Raw genomic sequence first — 15,075 nt, 5'->3', positions numbered from 1 at the left:
CCAGCTATTTCTTGGAGTTTGGAGAGATTCTAAGCACTGATTAGAAAGGAGTGTAAGCAGGGCGTAATCTGAAGACAAAAAGGAAGTGGAACTGCAGGGGAAGGTAAAGTGGAGCATGACTAGAACCAGGTTTGACTGGGGCTGGATGTCTCCAGAACACACACACATACTCTCTCTCACACACACACACAGACACACACTCTCTCTCTCTCTCACACACACATACTCTCTCTCTCTCTCTCACACACATACACACTCTCTCTCTCACACACACACACACACACACACACTCTCTCTCTCACACACACACACACACACACACTCTCTCCCACACACACACACTTAAATGTACTCTTCACACACTTAGTATGCTTAATGAACACTGGTGGGTGAAGGACAGCTGGGGATTCAGCACTGGTGGGAAGGAACTGGGGCTGGAGGATCACTGGGGTAAGAAGGAGAAGGTGCGAAGAAAAAATTGCCCCTCTCTCTCTTATCTCCTCCTCCTCTCTACCCTAGCAATCCTGATCTTCCATCCTCAGTCCCCAGTGGTCCTCATTTCCCTCCCCCCCCCCCCCCCCAGCCTCCTGTTCCTTGTAATACAGGAGGAGAAGGGGATGAGGATGGGGGAACAACAGGAGGAGAAGGGTTGGATTAGGGAGTAGAGTGGCTGATCTCTGCTCTGTCTACTCCAGGCTCAACCCCCTCCTCTTCGCTTCCCTGCAGGCTGCCTGTTCTGCCTCTTAAGCCTGAAAAGAAGCGCCGGATCCGCGTTCCACTCCATTCCCCCCACAAATTAAGCCCTGAGTATAAGACTGACTTAGTGATGCCGGCTGACTACCCTCACACCCCTTTCTGTTAGTTCTGCGTTAACTCCCGCTGCTAAATAAAAAGGCATTTTCAGAAGACATGTCGCAGTTCCATCATGCGATGGCACGTGGCGTCGTTCTTGACATATGCCACTGGGAAGGGGTGCAATGATGTCAAAGCCAGCCAGCGCAGTCAGAAATGCAGTACTTCTGAGAATGATACCTTTACACACCACCAGAGCTAAAAGGCACCATGTTAAAATACACTTTACTCTACAAATGAAATGAGCTTGATGAAAGGGCCACGGTTCCTCAGTGAACGTTACCCGCCACAATTGGTTTCCGATTGGAACCTCTATATAACCAAGCCCCTTTCCCTGCAGATAGATGCCTTGCCTGAAATTGTGGATGCAGTACAAGGGAGAGTAGAGGTGTACGTAGACGGAGGTATCCGAACAGGAAGCGATGTATTAAAAGCGCTAGCATTGGGAGCAAAATGCATCTTCGTTGGTCGGCCGGTCCTTTGGGGCCTCACCTATCAGGTAAGGAGAGGACATCTCTGTTATCTGCTCACAAGAAATAAATTCTGGGGTTTTTTTTTCCTAATTTGAAGATGTTTCTAGAAGAGAAGGTGCGCCCACATACAGGACCTTGTTTTCAGGTGGGTCATTTCTGGGGACTGGGCTTCCTGTTTCTGGCAAAGGCCGGAGTGCATTGCATTACAGACCAGCTGTACAGTACGGTCACTCTACAGAAACCTGAGGCAAGGTTCCACTGCCTTGCCATCAGCACAGTTCTCCCATTTTATGTTGGCACCTTTACAAAATCAGTAAAATTTCCTACAAAGGTTCAGACAAGAATTCTGAGTAGTACATTTAGTGTAAACCAGAGGTTCCCAAACCTGTCCTAAGGGACCCTCAGCCAGTCTCGTTTTCAGGATATCCATAATGAATATGCATGAGATAAAATTTGTATATACTGAGTCTCCTTGGTAATCAAATTTATCTCAAACATATTCATTGTCGATATCCTGAAAACCTGACTGGCTGGAGGTCCTCCAGAATAGGTTTGGAAACTACTGGTCTAAACCAAATATGCAAAGTACAGGTGACCAGGAGCAAAAAATATAAAGAGAGAAAAAAAAAGTCTGTAGGATATGTTATAAATGAAATGTGTAATAGCTTGATTCCTCTCTTTCGGGCTGACACAGTAAAAACCGCGGGAGAGCCGGCGCTCCAAGGTGAGAGCCCGCTCTCCCGACGCGTGCCCAGGCCACTCTCCTGGGCATGCGATCGAGTATTTAAATGAGGGCCGCGGTAAAAGGAGGTGGCGGCTGTCAGCAGACGCTCAATTTTACCGGCATTGGTTCTCGAACCTGCTGACAGCCACAGGTTTGGTAAACAGGCGCCGGCTAAATTGAGCGTCCGTCTTCCAACCTGTGGGCAGATTTAAAAAAAAAATTTTAATTTAAAATTTTTTTAAAATTTTCGGTGTACAGAAAAGCAGTTTTTTCTGCTTTTCTATACACTTTCCCTGTGCCAGCCGAAATTAACTTCTGCCTTTGGGCAGGCATTAATTTCTGAAAGTAAAATGTGTGGCTTGTGAATGGAAGGGGTCCTATATAGATTTGCAAAGCTGCACCCCCAACTTGCTTAGATTTGCAAGGGTGATGGTCATGATGAAATGGCAGGAGATTTCAAACTCCTTCAACACACATTCCCTCACCAAAGAAATATACATCTCTTACTACTGCTTATTTTCAAAGCACTCCTATATATATGTAGTGCTGTACAGAAGCATATATGCTCCTGAAGCTCACAGTCTAGTCAAGACAAACAAGTACCTGTGGCAAGTGTATTTATTGTAGAGAAGTGTTTAGGAATTAAAAGCAACAAAATCAACTTAGAAATATCTGTGCATTTAATAGTCAACTGAGTTATATGAAAATGTGTTTTCCATAGTAACACTGTCCTATTGTTTTTACCTATCCAGCTGCTTTGTGTATGGATAGATGTTTCTTAGTTATGTGTTGGTTTATTTATTTATGTAAGATTTGTTCTTGATATGATTTTATGTGCATTCATTGAATCCTAGAATGAACTGTGGGGTTGGTGGATTATACATTTTTTAAATTAAATTTAAAAAAAATTAAATGAAATTGTAATGGTCTTAATGGGTTTCTAGTGTATTTTACAATCCACAAGAATATTTACCTGTAATCAAGCCCTCTGGAAGTCACTATTGCATCCTTAAATTGCACAAAAAAATGCCCACCAGTATCAAACACAATCACCCCAGTGCAGCATCATGGCCACAACTCTCACAGCAGAGAATACTCTTTGTCTGTCTTCCTTCAAATGAACCTAGAAATCTGGCAAAGTGTAGGATGCATCATTGATGGCTGCTGAAGGCAATGCTTACTCTAATGAGCCCATATGATGTATTTATTTATTTATTTATTTTTAATTTTTCTATACCGATGTTCCTGTAAGAATACAAATCACACCGGTTTACAATGTAACTGCAAAAATTCGCTAAGGAGCGTTACATAGAACAGTGAAGGCAAATTAAATAAGGAAAGCGTTATAAATTAACATATCGTAACTGTAACTTGTCATATCGTATATCTTAACATATCGTAACATATCATAACTATAACTTAACATATGGTATAACTCAACTTATCGTCATATTTCGTAACAAACAAGGCGTCTTAGAAGAGCGCTAAGGACAGGTATCTGAGACAACATAACATAACCAGACATATCATAACAAAACATGGCATCTAAGGGAACGTGTGGGAAAGATGACAAAGAAATATAATAGGAGCGAAATTGACTAAGAAGCATAATAGGAGCGAAATTGACAGACTATGTCGACTGATTGGGGTATCAGAGGATCCACTGCATAATTTCAGGTTAGCTATGCACAACTAGCCCATTGAGTGCACTGTGCATTACTTTACCTTACAGTTTATGTCTCTCTCTCTCTCTCTCTATATATATATATAGGACAAAATACCTTTCAGTTTATGTCTCTCTCTATATATACAGGACAAAATAAAAAAAATTAAGTGTTCCGTATGAAAAATAAACAAATACAAAAATGGATCTCTAATGACAGAGCATATAACAAAAAGCACATTTTTATTGAATATCACAAATAATATTTAAAAAAAAATACAAAGTTCATATGCACATAAAAAAACAGAGTTTACAGAACAGCACGATAGAAGAAGCTTTCAGCCCATAAACAGTGAGAGCAAATGTTATGATTTGCTTGCTATTTTTAAGATTGTTTATTATCTGGTGGAAATTATATTTTATGAATGCTATCTTGTACATTAGGCCTTTTAGAGTTAGGTGATTCATACATTTTTCTTAAATGTAAATAGGAATATAAAACATTCTGATACAAGGCAGATGAAACAAAGCCCATGGTCCAAAAAAATGATAATAATACTGCATGAAAAAGCACAACCATTTGATTGGCACAGGAATAATTCCTTAATTACAGAGCTGTTATACAAAAACAAAGCTTCTCGCTCCCTTTTCTTGTCAGAACAGTTCCTTAAATTGTAAAGCCCTGTGCTGAAACTGTTTCACCGCATCAGCGGCTACCTCAGGGAGAAGTTTATTGTTATAACAAGGACCCAACAGAGGCTCCAAGAGTAACAAAAGGTGTGCTATTTTCACCTGCTGAAAAAACGAAGGCTGATACTTTCTAACAAGTTTCTGATAAATCTTCACTGAATATTTGCAACATTGTCTGCGCTCCTTTCACTGCCGATCTGCTCTGACAAGAAAGGGGAGTGAGTAGATTTGTTTTTGTATAACAGCTCTATAAGGAATTATTCCTGTGAAAATCAAATGGTTGTGCTTTTTCATGCAGTATTATCATCATCATTTCTGGACCATGAACTTTGTTTCATCTGTCTTGTATCAGAATGTTTTATATTCTTATTTGAGTTCACTGTTTATTGTCTGAAAGCTTCTTCTATCGTGCTGTTTTGTAAACTCTACTATGTTTTTTATGTGCATATGAACGTTGTATTTTTTTTTTATATTTTTTAATATTATTTGTGATATTCAATAAAAATTTGCTTTTTGTTATATGCTTTATCATTAGGGTTCCATTTTTGTATTCATTTGTAATATGTATATATAAATTTGGATCTTCATGGAAATTTGACCAGCTTGCTGTACATTTTTATGCTTCTTAACAAACCCATTGGGGGAAAAGAAGAAGGACTTTTAGTTCAACAAGAACGTATGATGTAAAACCTTCAGATTGTAAACAATGTACTGTTGCAACCTTTCATGAGCTAGTTGCTCACCTGCCATCTTGATTTATGTGATTCTTCAAAATACCTCTTTTTTTTTGTGTTCACTGTAACCTCTTTATTGCTGTTCCCTGTCGCTCATTTTGCTCTACATGATGGATCTGGTTTCCTAGATATTAAGGTCTAGCAGGGCAGGTTTCTTGGTGTTTGGATGAGGTTGATTCATGGTGGAAGGTGCTGAAGTTCATGTTTATCTAGCAAGGTTCAATAAAGTGCCAGAAGGTAGCATTTTTCCATAAAATGGAAAGCTCAAGAATAAGAGGTTATCATATGAAGCTGAAGGGGGAGGGAAGCTAAAATAGAATGTGGAAAAATGCCTTTTCATTGAAAGAGTGGTGGAAACCTGAACAATTTCCAGTGGAGCAAAAACAGTGGCCGATTTCTAGCATGCATGGGATAGACACAAAAGCCTGGATTTTAAAAGGGCTACGCACAAAAATGTTGGAGTTTACAGACATGGCCGGGCCTTGTGCATGCCGTGCGCATTTTACAACGGGCCTGGCCACGCACATAAACCCCAGTATGCACAGAAGTGCTGGCCGAGGGAAAAGGGGAAGCCAGGACAGCGCCATTAGCCGCTGTCCCGTGGAAGCGCGCACCGGCAGCCAGCCGGCCAGCACACACAAATTACCTTCTGCTCTGGAGGCGCCATAAGTATTAAAATAAAAAAATTAGGGATAGTTAGGGTAGGTTTAGGGAGAAGGGAGGAGAGGAGAAGAGGGAGGAAGGATAGAGTTAGGTGTAGGAAAGTTCCCTCCCAGTCCCGATTGTGTCACTGTGCATTGCTTTGTAAAACTCCCCCCCCCCCCCCCCCCCCCCCCCCCCCCGCGTGCGTGTGGCCATCAGCGTTTATAACATTTGCATGCCGGCGCACGCACGCTCTTTTTAAAATCAATCCCAAAGGGACCTTACTGGCAGAGGGAGAAGACCTTCAACAAGACACTAGGCAGCACAAACCGGCAAACTGGGTGGACCAAGTGGTCCTTTTTCACTGATACCTTCCATGTTTCTATGATCACAACAGATCTAACTGTAAAACTTGTCCCCACTTTATATCAGGGTGAAGAAGGAGTTCGGAAGCTACTGCAGATCTTGCTCGATGAATTCAGATTGTCAATGGCCCTCTCTGGTGAGATACTCTTTGTTTAGGATGAGATATATTTGTCTATTAACACCAGTGGAGTGCAGACAAGACTTCTGAAAAGAAATCTAGGGAAAAATGTCTTGTGTGTGCGTAATTCATTTTGCAGCACGTTCTTACTGGATGTTCTTCCAAAGAATTTATTGCAAGGTCAAGGCTGCTTATCTACATTCTCTTCTGCTTTATACCATGAATCCACGGCTGTGGTGTCCTTTTTGTTTTCTGTCTCTATCTCTCTATCTTTTTTTTTTTTTTTTTCTCTGTCCATTTTAAGCTAACTCTTCTATCTGTTTTCTGCAATTTTCTGCTTTCTCCTTGCCAGTTTTGCTGGTGAATGTCCTCTAAAGTTTCTTGACTAAGACTCTTTCTATAAAATATTCCCTTGGATGCTGGGCCTCCTCTTTTAGACTAGTTAGTCTACAAGGCTTCCTTTGCTCCAAAAGGGAAGTCTGACTGAAAGTGAACCAGCTATATCCTGAGGATTATCCTCCTCTCAGGAATGTCCTCTGAGTTAAAACCCAGGACACACTAAATCTTGCAGCTTCTCTGCTGGGCTAAGACCTAACACTTTCTTTTACTCTCTCTACTTGAGACTCATCCTGTGGAACCAAATACACATCACAGCTGAACACATTCGAAGATCTCATAAGACCTAGTACAAATCTATGACACAATACATATTGCAGGCAGATCAAGACCTACAGTGTCTGTCTGGAACTCCTTACCAAATCTCCCCTGGCAAGGCAAATTCAATTAGCGAGGTTTCCCTCACAGAGTCCAATGCGCATCCACAAGGGACAGTCTGGGACTAGCACCTACACCTGAGGCATCCTGGGCTGGGACTCTACGGAAGTCGAGAGCCCATAAGCATGGAGGGCAGGCTGCAGAAATAACAAAATAAGCTCTGTCCTCACCACACTAAATTCTGATTCAGCTCATATGCAAGGCAGGCCACTTCTTAACTCCAACATTTATTAAAAATAACAAGAAGATGAGCCTTACTGGATATAAAGGGAGAACACTGGAACGGTCTTTTAAGCAGTGTTCCGTTGGGACCAGCCTTCTGTGAGTATTATACAGACTTTAAGAGTGAAAAGGCGATGCTTTCTCTGGGCTCTTGGGCACTCAGTAGGGGCTTCTGGCCTAGATGAGAACAGCTGCACCTGCACAATCAGAAGTTTCTTTCACACCCACCATACACCGCATCCTACCTCAGGTCCAACCGATCAGGGCCCATAATGCACTGCTTCCCACCTCAGATTCATTCATTGAGGACCTAAGATACAAATTGTTATGTCAGACACCTAATAACAGCGCTAAGACAGTTTCTATCTGCTTCCACAAGGTGGCAGCATAACACAGAGCCACTTTATAACCAGAACAGGACACAGAACACTGTGCATTCAGAATAATTCCTGCATAACCAACACAATAAGTCATGTTAACGTCGCAGAGTATGCCAGAAGCAGTGTACTGCATTTAAGGGACTAGTTCACCAAGCTGGGGATACTGTGGAGGCAGCATCCAAAGCCCTTGGTGGGGAGGGGGAGTCATGGTCATCGTGCTACAGCGACACATAATAGCCAAATTCAGGAGCCCTAGTACGTGCCCCTGACTGAGGTCCGTCACTGCAAAACCTAGAGAGTAAGTTGGGGGGTGGGGGGAACGCCACAAAATGTTGTGCATGAAAGCTCATGGTGCCAGACCCCAAGCCTTGATTCTAACTGAGCCGGATTCTATTTTGCCAAGCCAAAATAAGCCCGACAAGAAATGCTTCGAACCTTGCACACTGTAATCTGCTAGTCCTCTGTGGATGTCCTGCCATACTTTGCACTCTATAAATTGTTCAGTTATACTTTGATAATGCAGTCTCCTGTTCCTATGCTAAGCATGTGACAATGCTGCTTAGATAATGCTAAGGGATTGGTGTTTTTTTTTATGTATGATTTTAGGATGCAGAAGTCTCTCTGAAATCAACCGGAGCCTGGTGCAGTTTTCCAAGCTTTAGAACCTTACTCAATACCAAGGAAACCGCTAGCAGAAAGGAAAGAACTTCGGATGAAAGGGAACATTCATTCCAGCATTCCTCTACCTACTAAATTAAAAAAAAAAAACCTCTTCTTCTTCCAAAATGAAAATAAAAGCAGGATTTTTGTGTGTTCTGGAAATCAGTTTCATGTCACATGCAGTGCAGAACATCTGAGCTATGGAACGACCTCTGGTTCACAAGAGGAAGTTGGTCTTCTATTTCTCCATGGAGGCAAAGAGAACTACAAATCCCAGAATGCTTTAGTGTGAGTTAAAAAAGAAAACAGTTCCAGGAAAGAGACTAGAAGGAGCTAGGGGTAGCCAAAACTTGATTTTATCATGCATAATGCACAGTTCTGGGACATCACTGTACAGACTATGAGGGCAAGGGATCTCTGTGAGGGGCCTGGTCTTTGGGATGTCCATCATGAATATTCTGTCTCATACATGTGGTCCAGAGCTGTTTGCATGTTAAGGAACCCCTGATCTAGGAGTAGGGACCCCATTCCTCTTGAAAGTGCCAGATAAATTGGGAAAATGCATTTTTGTGTAGCTGCCACTGTACAGTGCGAAAAACAATCATATTCTGCTGCCATGTCATGCTGGCTTCAGGGAGACCTAACTAGACTCCTCAAGATACCCACTTGCCTGTATTACATCAGCTTTTGGTCTAATTTCTGTCTTTTTCCCCCAATGCATTTTGTTTTATTTTGACACTTTGAGGTTGATGTACTGAAGAGCACAAAACTGTGCACACTATTTAGTGGTAGCAAGATAGTGCGTGCACAAACAAGCCTACCTTGCACATAAGCCCAGTAGCAAGACAGGATGCGTAGTTTTGCTAGGAATGTTTTCACAAAATCTTTAATTGTGTCCCCTTGAGGTTGCAAAGTAATTGTTAGCAAAACAGTTTGCAAAGCTATTCTTTGCATATCATTTTACTGTGCATTCATAGCTAATGAGGATGCTTTGCATAATTTTGTATCACTGTCACTTATTAACTGAAATTTTAATGAAATTTTGCACACTTAGAACTACGCTTGAAAAATAAATATTTGCAAAGCAAATAGTTAAATTCTGCACTTTAAAAAGACCAAACAGTGCATGTTAAATGGAATAAGGCACAGTGTTTGCCCTTTTAGCGCATGTGGTGGCCTTTGTGCAGTTTTTCCCACTTTAGTACAATCGACCTCTTTGCAGAGGCCTACTAAGGGGGGGGGGGGGGGGGGGGGGGTGGTCCACCCCTGGTGACAACAGGGGGAGGTTCTGCGGTGGCACGGAGCAGTGACCTGCTGGCGGGGTTTTCACTCCCCGCCAGCAAAAGCAAGGTCCTGTGGAAGAGGCCGGAGGAAAAAATGAAGAGGCCCAGTGGTGCTGCCGACGTTTCCCGGAGCCGGCGGCAGAATAAGAGGCCCTGCTGTGCAGCCCTGGCCCTGTTAGAGAAAGTGCCAGTGTATGAAAGGGGTGTGTGTGTGTGTGTATGAGACGGTGCATATATAGAACAGTGAGTGAGTGGGTGTGCCTGTGTATATATATGAGAGGTTGCCTTTGGGTGCCAATGTGTGAGAGGGTGCCTGTGTGCGGGGGGTGAGGGCGAGAGAGAGGAAGCATATGTGCGTGGATGAGACAGGAATCGTGTGTGAGAGATACAGAGGAAGCGTGTGTGTCTGTCTCTTTCACACACACACACTCAAGCTCCTCTGTCTCTCTCCAAGCATGTATGTGTTTGAGAGACAGAGGGAGCATATGTTATTTGTGTTTGTGTACCCCCAGTTCACGACAATCTCAGGGTGACAGGGGGAGTGGGAGATTTTTAAAATCCTTTTTAGTTTTAATCACTGGGTGTTGTTTGATGTCTGCTGTTTTGAAATATTTTATTGATGTTTAAGAAATGTTTTTAAATTTGTATAGGAACTTCTAATTATTGAATATTATTCTATTCATCAGCTATTTTGCAATGTATATTTTTAGTATGGTTTTACTATTCTGATTGATTTATATTTCTTGATTGTATTGTTTTGAGGAATAGTGATTTTCTGCTTTTCCATTGTTGCCCTGCATACAGAATCTGGTTTGTGGTTTCCAGTTCGGTTTTTGTCTGCATGTGTGTGTGTGTGTTAGTGTGCGAGAGAGACACAGGAAGTGTGTATGTGAGAGAGGCACAGAGAAAGTGTGTGTATGTGTATGTGTGCTCCCTCTGTCTCTCACCAAGCATGTATGTGTATGTATGACAGAGAGGGAGCATATATTTTGTGTGTGTGTGTATGTACGCACGCACACATGCGTGCCCAGAGTCCACAACAATGTTAGGATGACCGATATGGAGAGAGGAAGATTTTTAAAATCCTTAACTTTTTAATTATTGGGTGTTATTTGATGTATCTGCTGTTTTGAAATGTTTTATCAATGTTTAGGAAATTTTACAATTATATATTGGTGAGGTGCCAAAGAAGTATCCTCCCCGGGTTCTAAATACTTTAGGTACGCCTCTGCCTCTTTGTCCAGAATTAAAGGTTTTTATTCGTACCTTTACTTTTCCTAATTTAATTTTTTTTCATTAAAGTCTCCTCATCAGCTGCTCACTTGTGACTCAGGTGACGCCTGCATGGGGGCTCTGCTAAGGATCAGTAAAGGACGGACCCTTCCCTCTCTATTTGCTCAAGAGTCATAATCGCCAGACATTTAGTGGCCTAATAGTAAATATTTCTATGTTTTAAACCACTTTGGGCAGCCTGATGGAAAGTGTTCTAAAACCTACAGTTCAATGAAATATTACCTGAACCTGGCTCCCTTCTAGTAACCATTTCCTGTTCAGTCAGACCTAGTTTTGTATTCGAGGGTAGGCAGGAAATCCATCAAACCCCCCAATCAGCCACCCCTCCCCAGAATGTACAAGATTCCTTTCTAGGCTGAGGCCCAATTCAGCTCTGCCCCTCGCTGGACTTTTACTGTAAACTTGTATTTATTTATTTATTTATTTAGAGTTTTATATTACGCTTTTCGGCGCTCCCAAGCAGATTATATTTTGTTTGTTTAATTTTCTGGCTTGGGGGGGGGGGGTCGCAATATTGTGTCCCAAATGGGGTTAAGTGGCAAAGTGTAACCCCCCACTTCCCCTCCCCCCCCCCCCCAAATACCTTCTATCATACAGATTCTCAATATCAGCCAGGAAGGGTCTGTCCTCTGCTCCTAGTCCAGGCTCTGCCCTTCTTCTTTTTATCTATTGGGTTACTTTTAGACTCCTTTAGTGACTATTATACATACAGTGCCTGCCTCAGGGAGGTAATTTACCTAAAGACAAAACATACAAATCTTTAAAACTATTAAGCTAAACAGAGGCCTAACAGCAGTCTTTTACTTTTACAGCTTGCACTACATTGTGCAGCAGATTTAGACATTTATCCTTGCAGAGTTCCTCTAGGTAAGCAAAAGACAGCAGAATTATTTGAGTCACAATCAATCAGTTTCTGGTTACAAGATGTTTAATTCAATTCAAAATAGCTGCTGCAATACTAAGAGCAAAATTGCTTTCCTGAGCACCCTAGCTTTCAGCCTCTTATACTGTGGACTGCTTCTAAAAAAAAAGAGCAAACTAATACAAGCACTCCAGCTTAACAGACGCTACAATTTGACTAGACAAAGAGCATGATTTCCCCACTCCAACTGTCCAAAACACAAAGTTCAGTTTTAATGGGGGGTTTTTTCCACTCACAATGCCCTGACAATAGATAACAAAATATCTGAAGCTGAGCCCATGTTTTGCTTACCAAGCAAGTCCTGCAGAAAAAAAGACATCTTTTTCTGTTCTCTGAGCCTCAGGGGTTTGTTTTGTTTAAATTGAACTACCTGAGCAGGAGCAGGTGACTCAAACTCCTAGGAGGCCTCCACATGGTCTTAAATTCCTACCATTCGCAGCAGTATAAGAAGAGGTTATGGGGAGAAAAGGTTTTAAACACGTCTCAGCACAGGGTGAGCACTTAACGCAGGTCAGCCTGAAGAGGCATGCATGGCGATGTAGCCCCTGCTTTTTGGAGGGTCAGCAACACTACAACTCCCTGCATGCAATGGGGGCAAACCCAGGAATGGATCAGCCTGCTTCCTGCTGACTTGGGTGAGGTGGCAATCCCACCCTAGGAACAAAACACACGTCTTTTTTTGTTTTTAATTTTGGGCAATTTTGAAATAATGCATCATCAAATGATAACTTGAACAGGAATATCAAATGTGCATTAAAGACAGGGGGAGGGGAAGACAAAGAAAGGTTTAAATGTATAAGAAATAGACAATAAAAAGAGTCTATGCACATTTCAAAGCAGTCCACCACAAGGAAGAGAGATCCAAAAAGGATAGTTCTGAGGCAGAGGCAAAATGAAAAAGAAACATAAATAGATTTGAAAAAAAACAAATACAAAGAACCTGAATGTCTTTTCCACAGTACTGGTCTTAGTGAAGTCCAAAACCCCAAACTCCTCCAAGTTATACTAAGAACCAGGATTTGACCTTTAATGTCTCTCTAGAGCCATTTAAAATCAAGAAAATTTATTAGCTGTGCAGGTTCATAATATTTGCACCTATTTCCTTGATATCTAAATAAATATTTACAAGGAAATCTTAGGAACATCTCTGCCCCCGAAGGACAGAGCTTCCTGAGGAATGAAATGCATCTGATTCAACAAGAGGGCTTTTAATGGCAACTTGCAATTGCTTTCAAGCCTGAAAGCGCAGGCTGCTGGAGATCTTTTATGGCCAATTGAAAATTATTTTAGACTCTGCTTGTGGGCTGTAAACCTCAGTTCCTCCCCTAGGAAGGGCACAAAAGTGCTGCTCACTCAGAATAACCTGAGGCTCTTTATGTTATGACAGCAAATCCTGCCAGCGGGTCCTGTGGGGCCAATGCGAAAGATCAGTGCAGAAAGTGGGTGCTCAGTGTTGAGCGCCCGCTTTCCTAACATGCACCCACCAGCACCTCTCCTGGGCCTGAGACTGAAAATTTAAATGAGGGGGTCGCGCTGCCAAAGAGGCACTAGGGACAAATGTGCGCCCCTAGTGCCTCCTTGGGAGAGGGTGCCTGGGAGAGGTGGCTGTCAGGTGGCTGTCAGCAGGTCAGGAAGACTGCCGCTCAATTTTACGAGCATCCATTTTCCTATTGCCATGATATTAAGTCAGAGGATGTACAGAACAGCAGTATTTTCTGCTTTTCTATGCACTTTTTTTGGGCTGCTCAGAAATTATCGCCTGCTCACCTCCTTCTTTGCAGCTTTGACTCCGTGGGGAAGACTTGCGGCCTACGCTAGCTATCGCCGGCCTGCCTACCGTTGCCGGGCCTCCCTGGACGCCGCGGACGCTGCCAACCGCCGTCTTGCCCTCAGAATCCCCTAGGCGCGTGCACGCGCGCATAAGCCAGTCTTAAGCACATCATGGCAGGAACCTCAGGGGCGTCCCCTCCGGATGACGTCATTCTCCCAGGAAATTTAAGTCATCTGGCCCTGCCTACCGACGACTTGGCAACGAGTTCCCTCATTGCTGAATCCGCTTCGCTCACTACGGACTTCCCGTTCCAGTTCCTGCTCCTTTGGCGTAAGACGCTCTGGGTACCCGCTCCTCGGGGGCCCTTCCTCGTCTCTGGCTATCCGCTCCTCGGAGGGCCTATCGCCTTGGACTACTGCTTGCCCCGTTCCCCGGGGATTCTCCTGGAACCTTCGCTACTGTGAGTACCTCCACTCTACGGACCACCACTGTGACATCTCTAGTGAGGAACCTTATCGGTGTACCCCGACACTGCGGACCACCACTGTGACATCTCTAGTGAGGAACCCTCATCGGTGTACCCTGCACTGCGGACCACCACTGTGACATCTCTAGTGAGGAACCCTCATCGGTGTACCCCACGCTGCGGACCACTACCGTGACATCTCTAGTGAGGAACCCTCATCGGTGTACCCCACTCTGCGGACCACGTGACCACTGATCTCTAGTGAGGAACCCTCATCGGTGTACCCCCGCACTGCGGACCACTACCGTGACATCTTTAGTGAGGAACCCTCATTGGTGTACCCCACGCTGCGGACCACTACTGTGACATCTCTAGTGAGGAACCCTCATCGGTGTACCCCACGCTGCGGACCACTACCGTGACATCTCTAGTGAGGAACCCTCATTGGTGTACCCCGCTCTATGGACCACTACCGTGACATCTCTAGTGAATGACGTCATCCGGAGGGGACGCCCCTGAGGTTCCTGCCATGATGTGCTTAAGACTGGCTTATGCGCGCGTGCACGCGCCTAGGGGATTCCGAGGGCAAGACGGCGGTTGGCAGCGGGAAGGTCCATGAACGTCCGGCCGGACATCTGAGGTCACGGCTTGGACATCCAGCCAGATGCTCAAGGCAGCGGGAAGCTGACTGAACACCACACTAATGCCAGGGTCAGGGTAGGCGGTAATATGCAGGTTAAAGACGCGGCAAATAAGCTGTTAAAAAGGCGATAATCTGGGCGCACGTTACTGTATAGGAGGGAATAGCTAAATCAATCATTAACATATCATATACATGCAGCGGGCGGAGACAGATACGCGTCCATTTTGGCAAACGGTAAGGACGTGTAAAACCAGACACTGAATTGCGGGTTCGCCAAATTGTGCGTCCAAAGTGGGTTAGAAACAGGGTAATCGCGGCCGCGCTTTACTGTATTGGCCCATTTGTTAGATGAGTACTCTTTCCCGTGATATATGTTTCAAGGGACGTTCCCCTCCCCCT

At 43.7% G+C, this 15,075-nt stretch overlaps 2 protein-coding genes across 6 annotated transcripts in view; one reads left to right on the top strand and one right to left on the bottom strand.

The window, feature by feature from the left end:
- HAO2 (hydroxyacid oxidase 2) overlaps positions 1–8,490 on the top strand; it is a 31,838-nt gene extending 23,348 nt beyond the window's left edge. For all 5 annotated transcript variants that reach the window (XM_029578143.1, XM_029578145.1, XM_029578144.1 and 2 more), the window contains 3 exons: positions 1,193–1,351; positions 6,211–6,280; positions 8,245–8,490. In XM_029578143.1, the coding sequence (XP_029434003.1) occupies positions 1,193–1,351; positions 6,211–6,280; positions 8,245–8,300 (285 nt within the window). In that variant the 3' untranslated portion in view covers positions 8,301–8,490. The remainder of the gene's footprint in view (positions 1–1,192; positions 1,352–6,210; positions 6,281–8,244) is intronic.
- Positions 1–12,199, bottom strand: part of WARS2 (tryptophanyl tRNA synthetase 2, mitochondrial) — a 201,064-nt gene extending 188,865 nt beyond the window's left edge. Inside the window, exon 1 of the mRNA XM_029578142.1 lies at positions 12,088–12,199. The gene's annotated coding sequence lies outside the window, so the exon portion shown is untranslated. The remainder of the gene's footprint in view (positions 1–12,087) is intronic.
- Between the last annotated feature and the right edge of the window lie 2,876 nt (positions 12,200–15,075).

Source organism: Rhinatrema bivittatum, chromosome 15, assembly GCF_901001135.1.
Source record: "Rhinatrema bivittatum chromosome 15, aRhiBiv1.1, whole genome shotgun sequence".
Taxonomy (NCBI): domain Eukaryota; kingdom Metazoa; phylum Chordata; class Amphibia; order Gymnophiona; family Rhinatrematidae; genus Rhinatrema; species Rhinatrema bivittatum.
The sequence above is the reverse complement of the archived record's forward strand: the minus strand, read 5'-3'. Positions and strand labels throughout refer to the sequence as shown.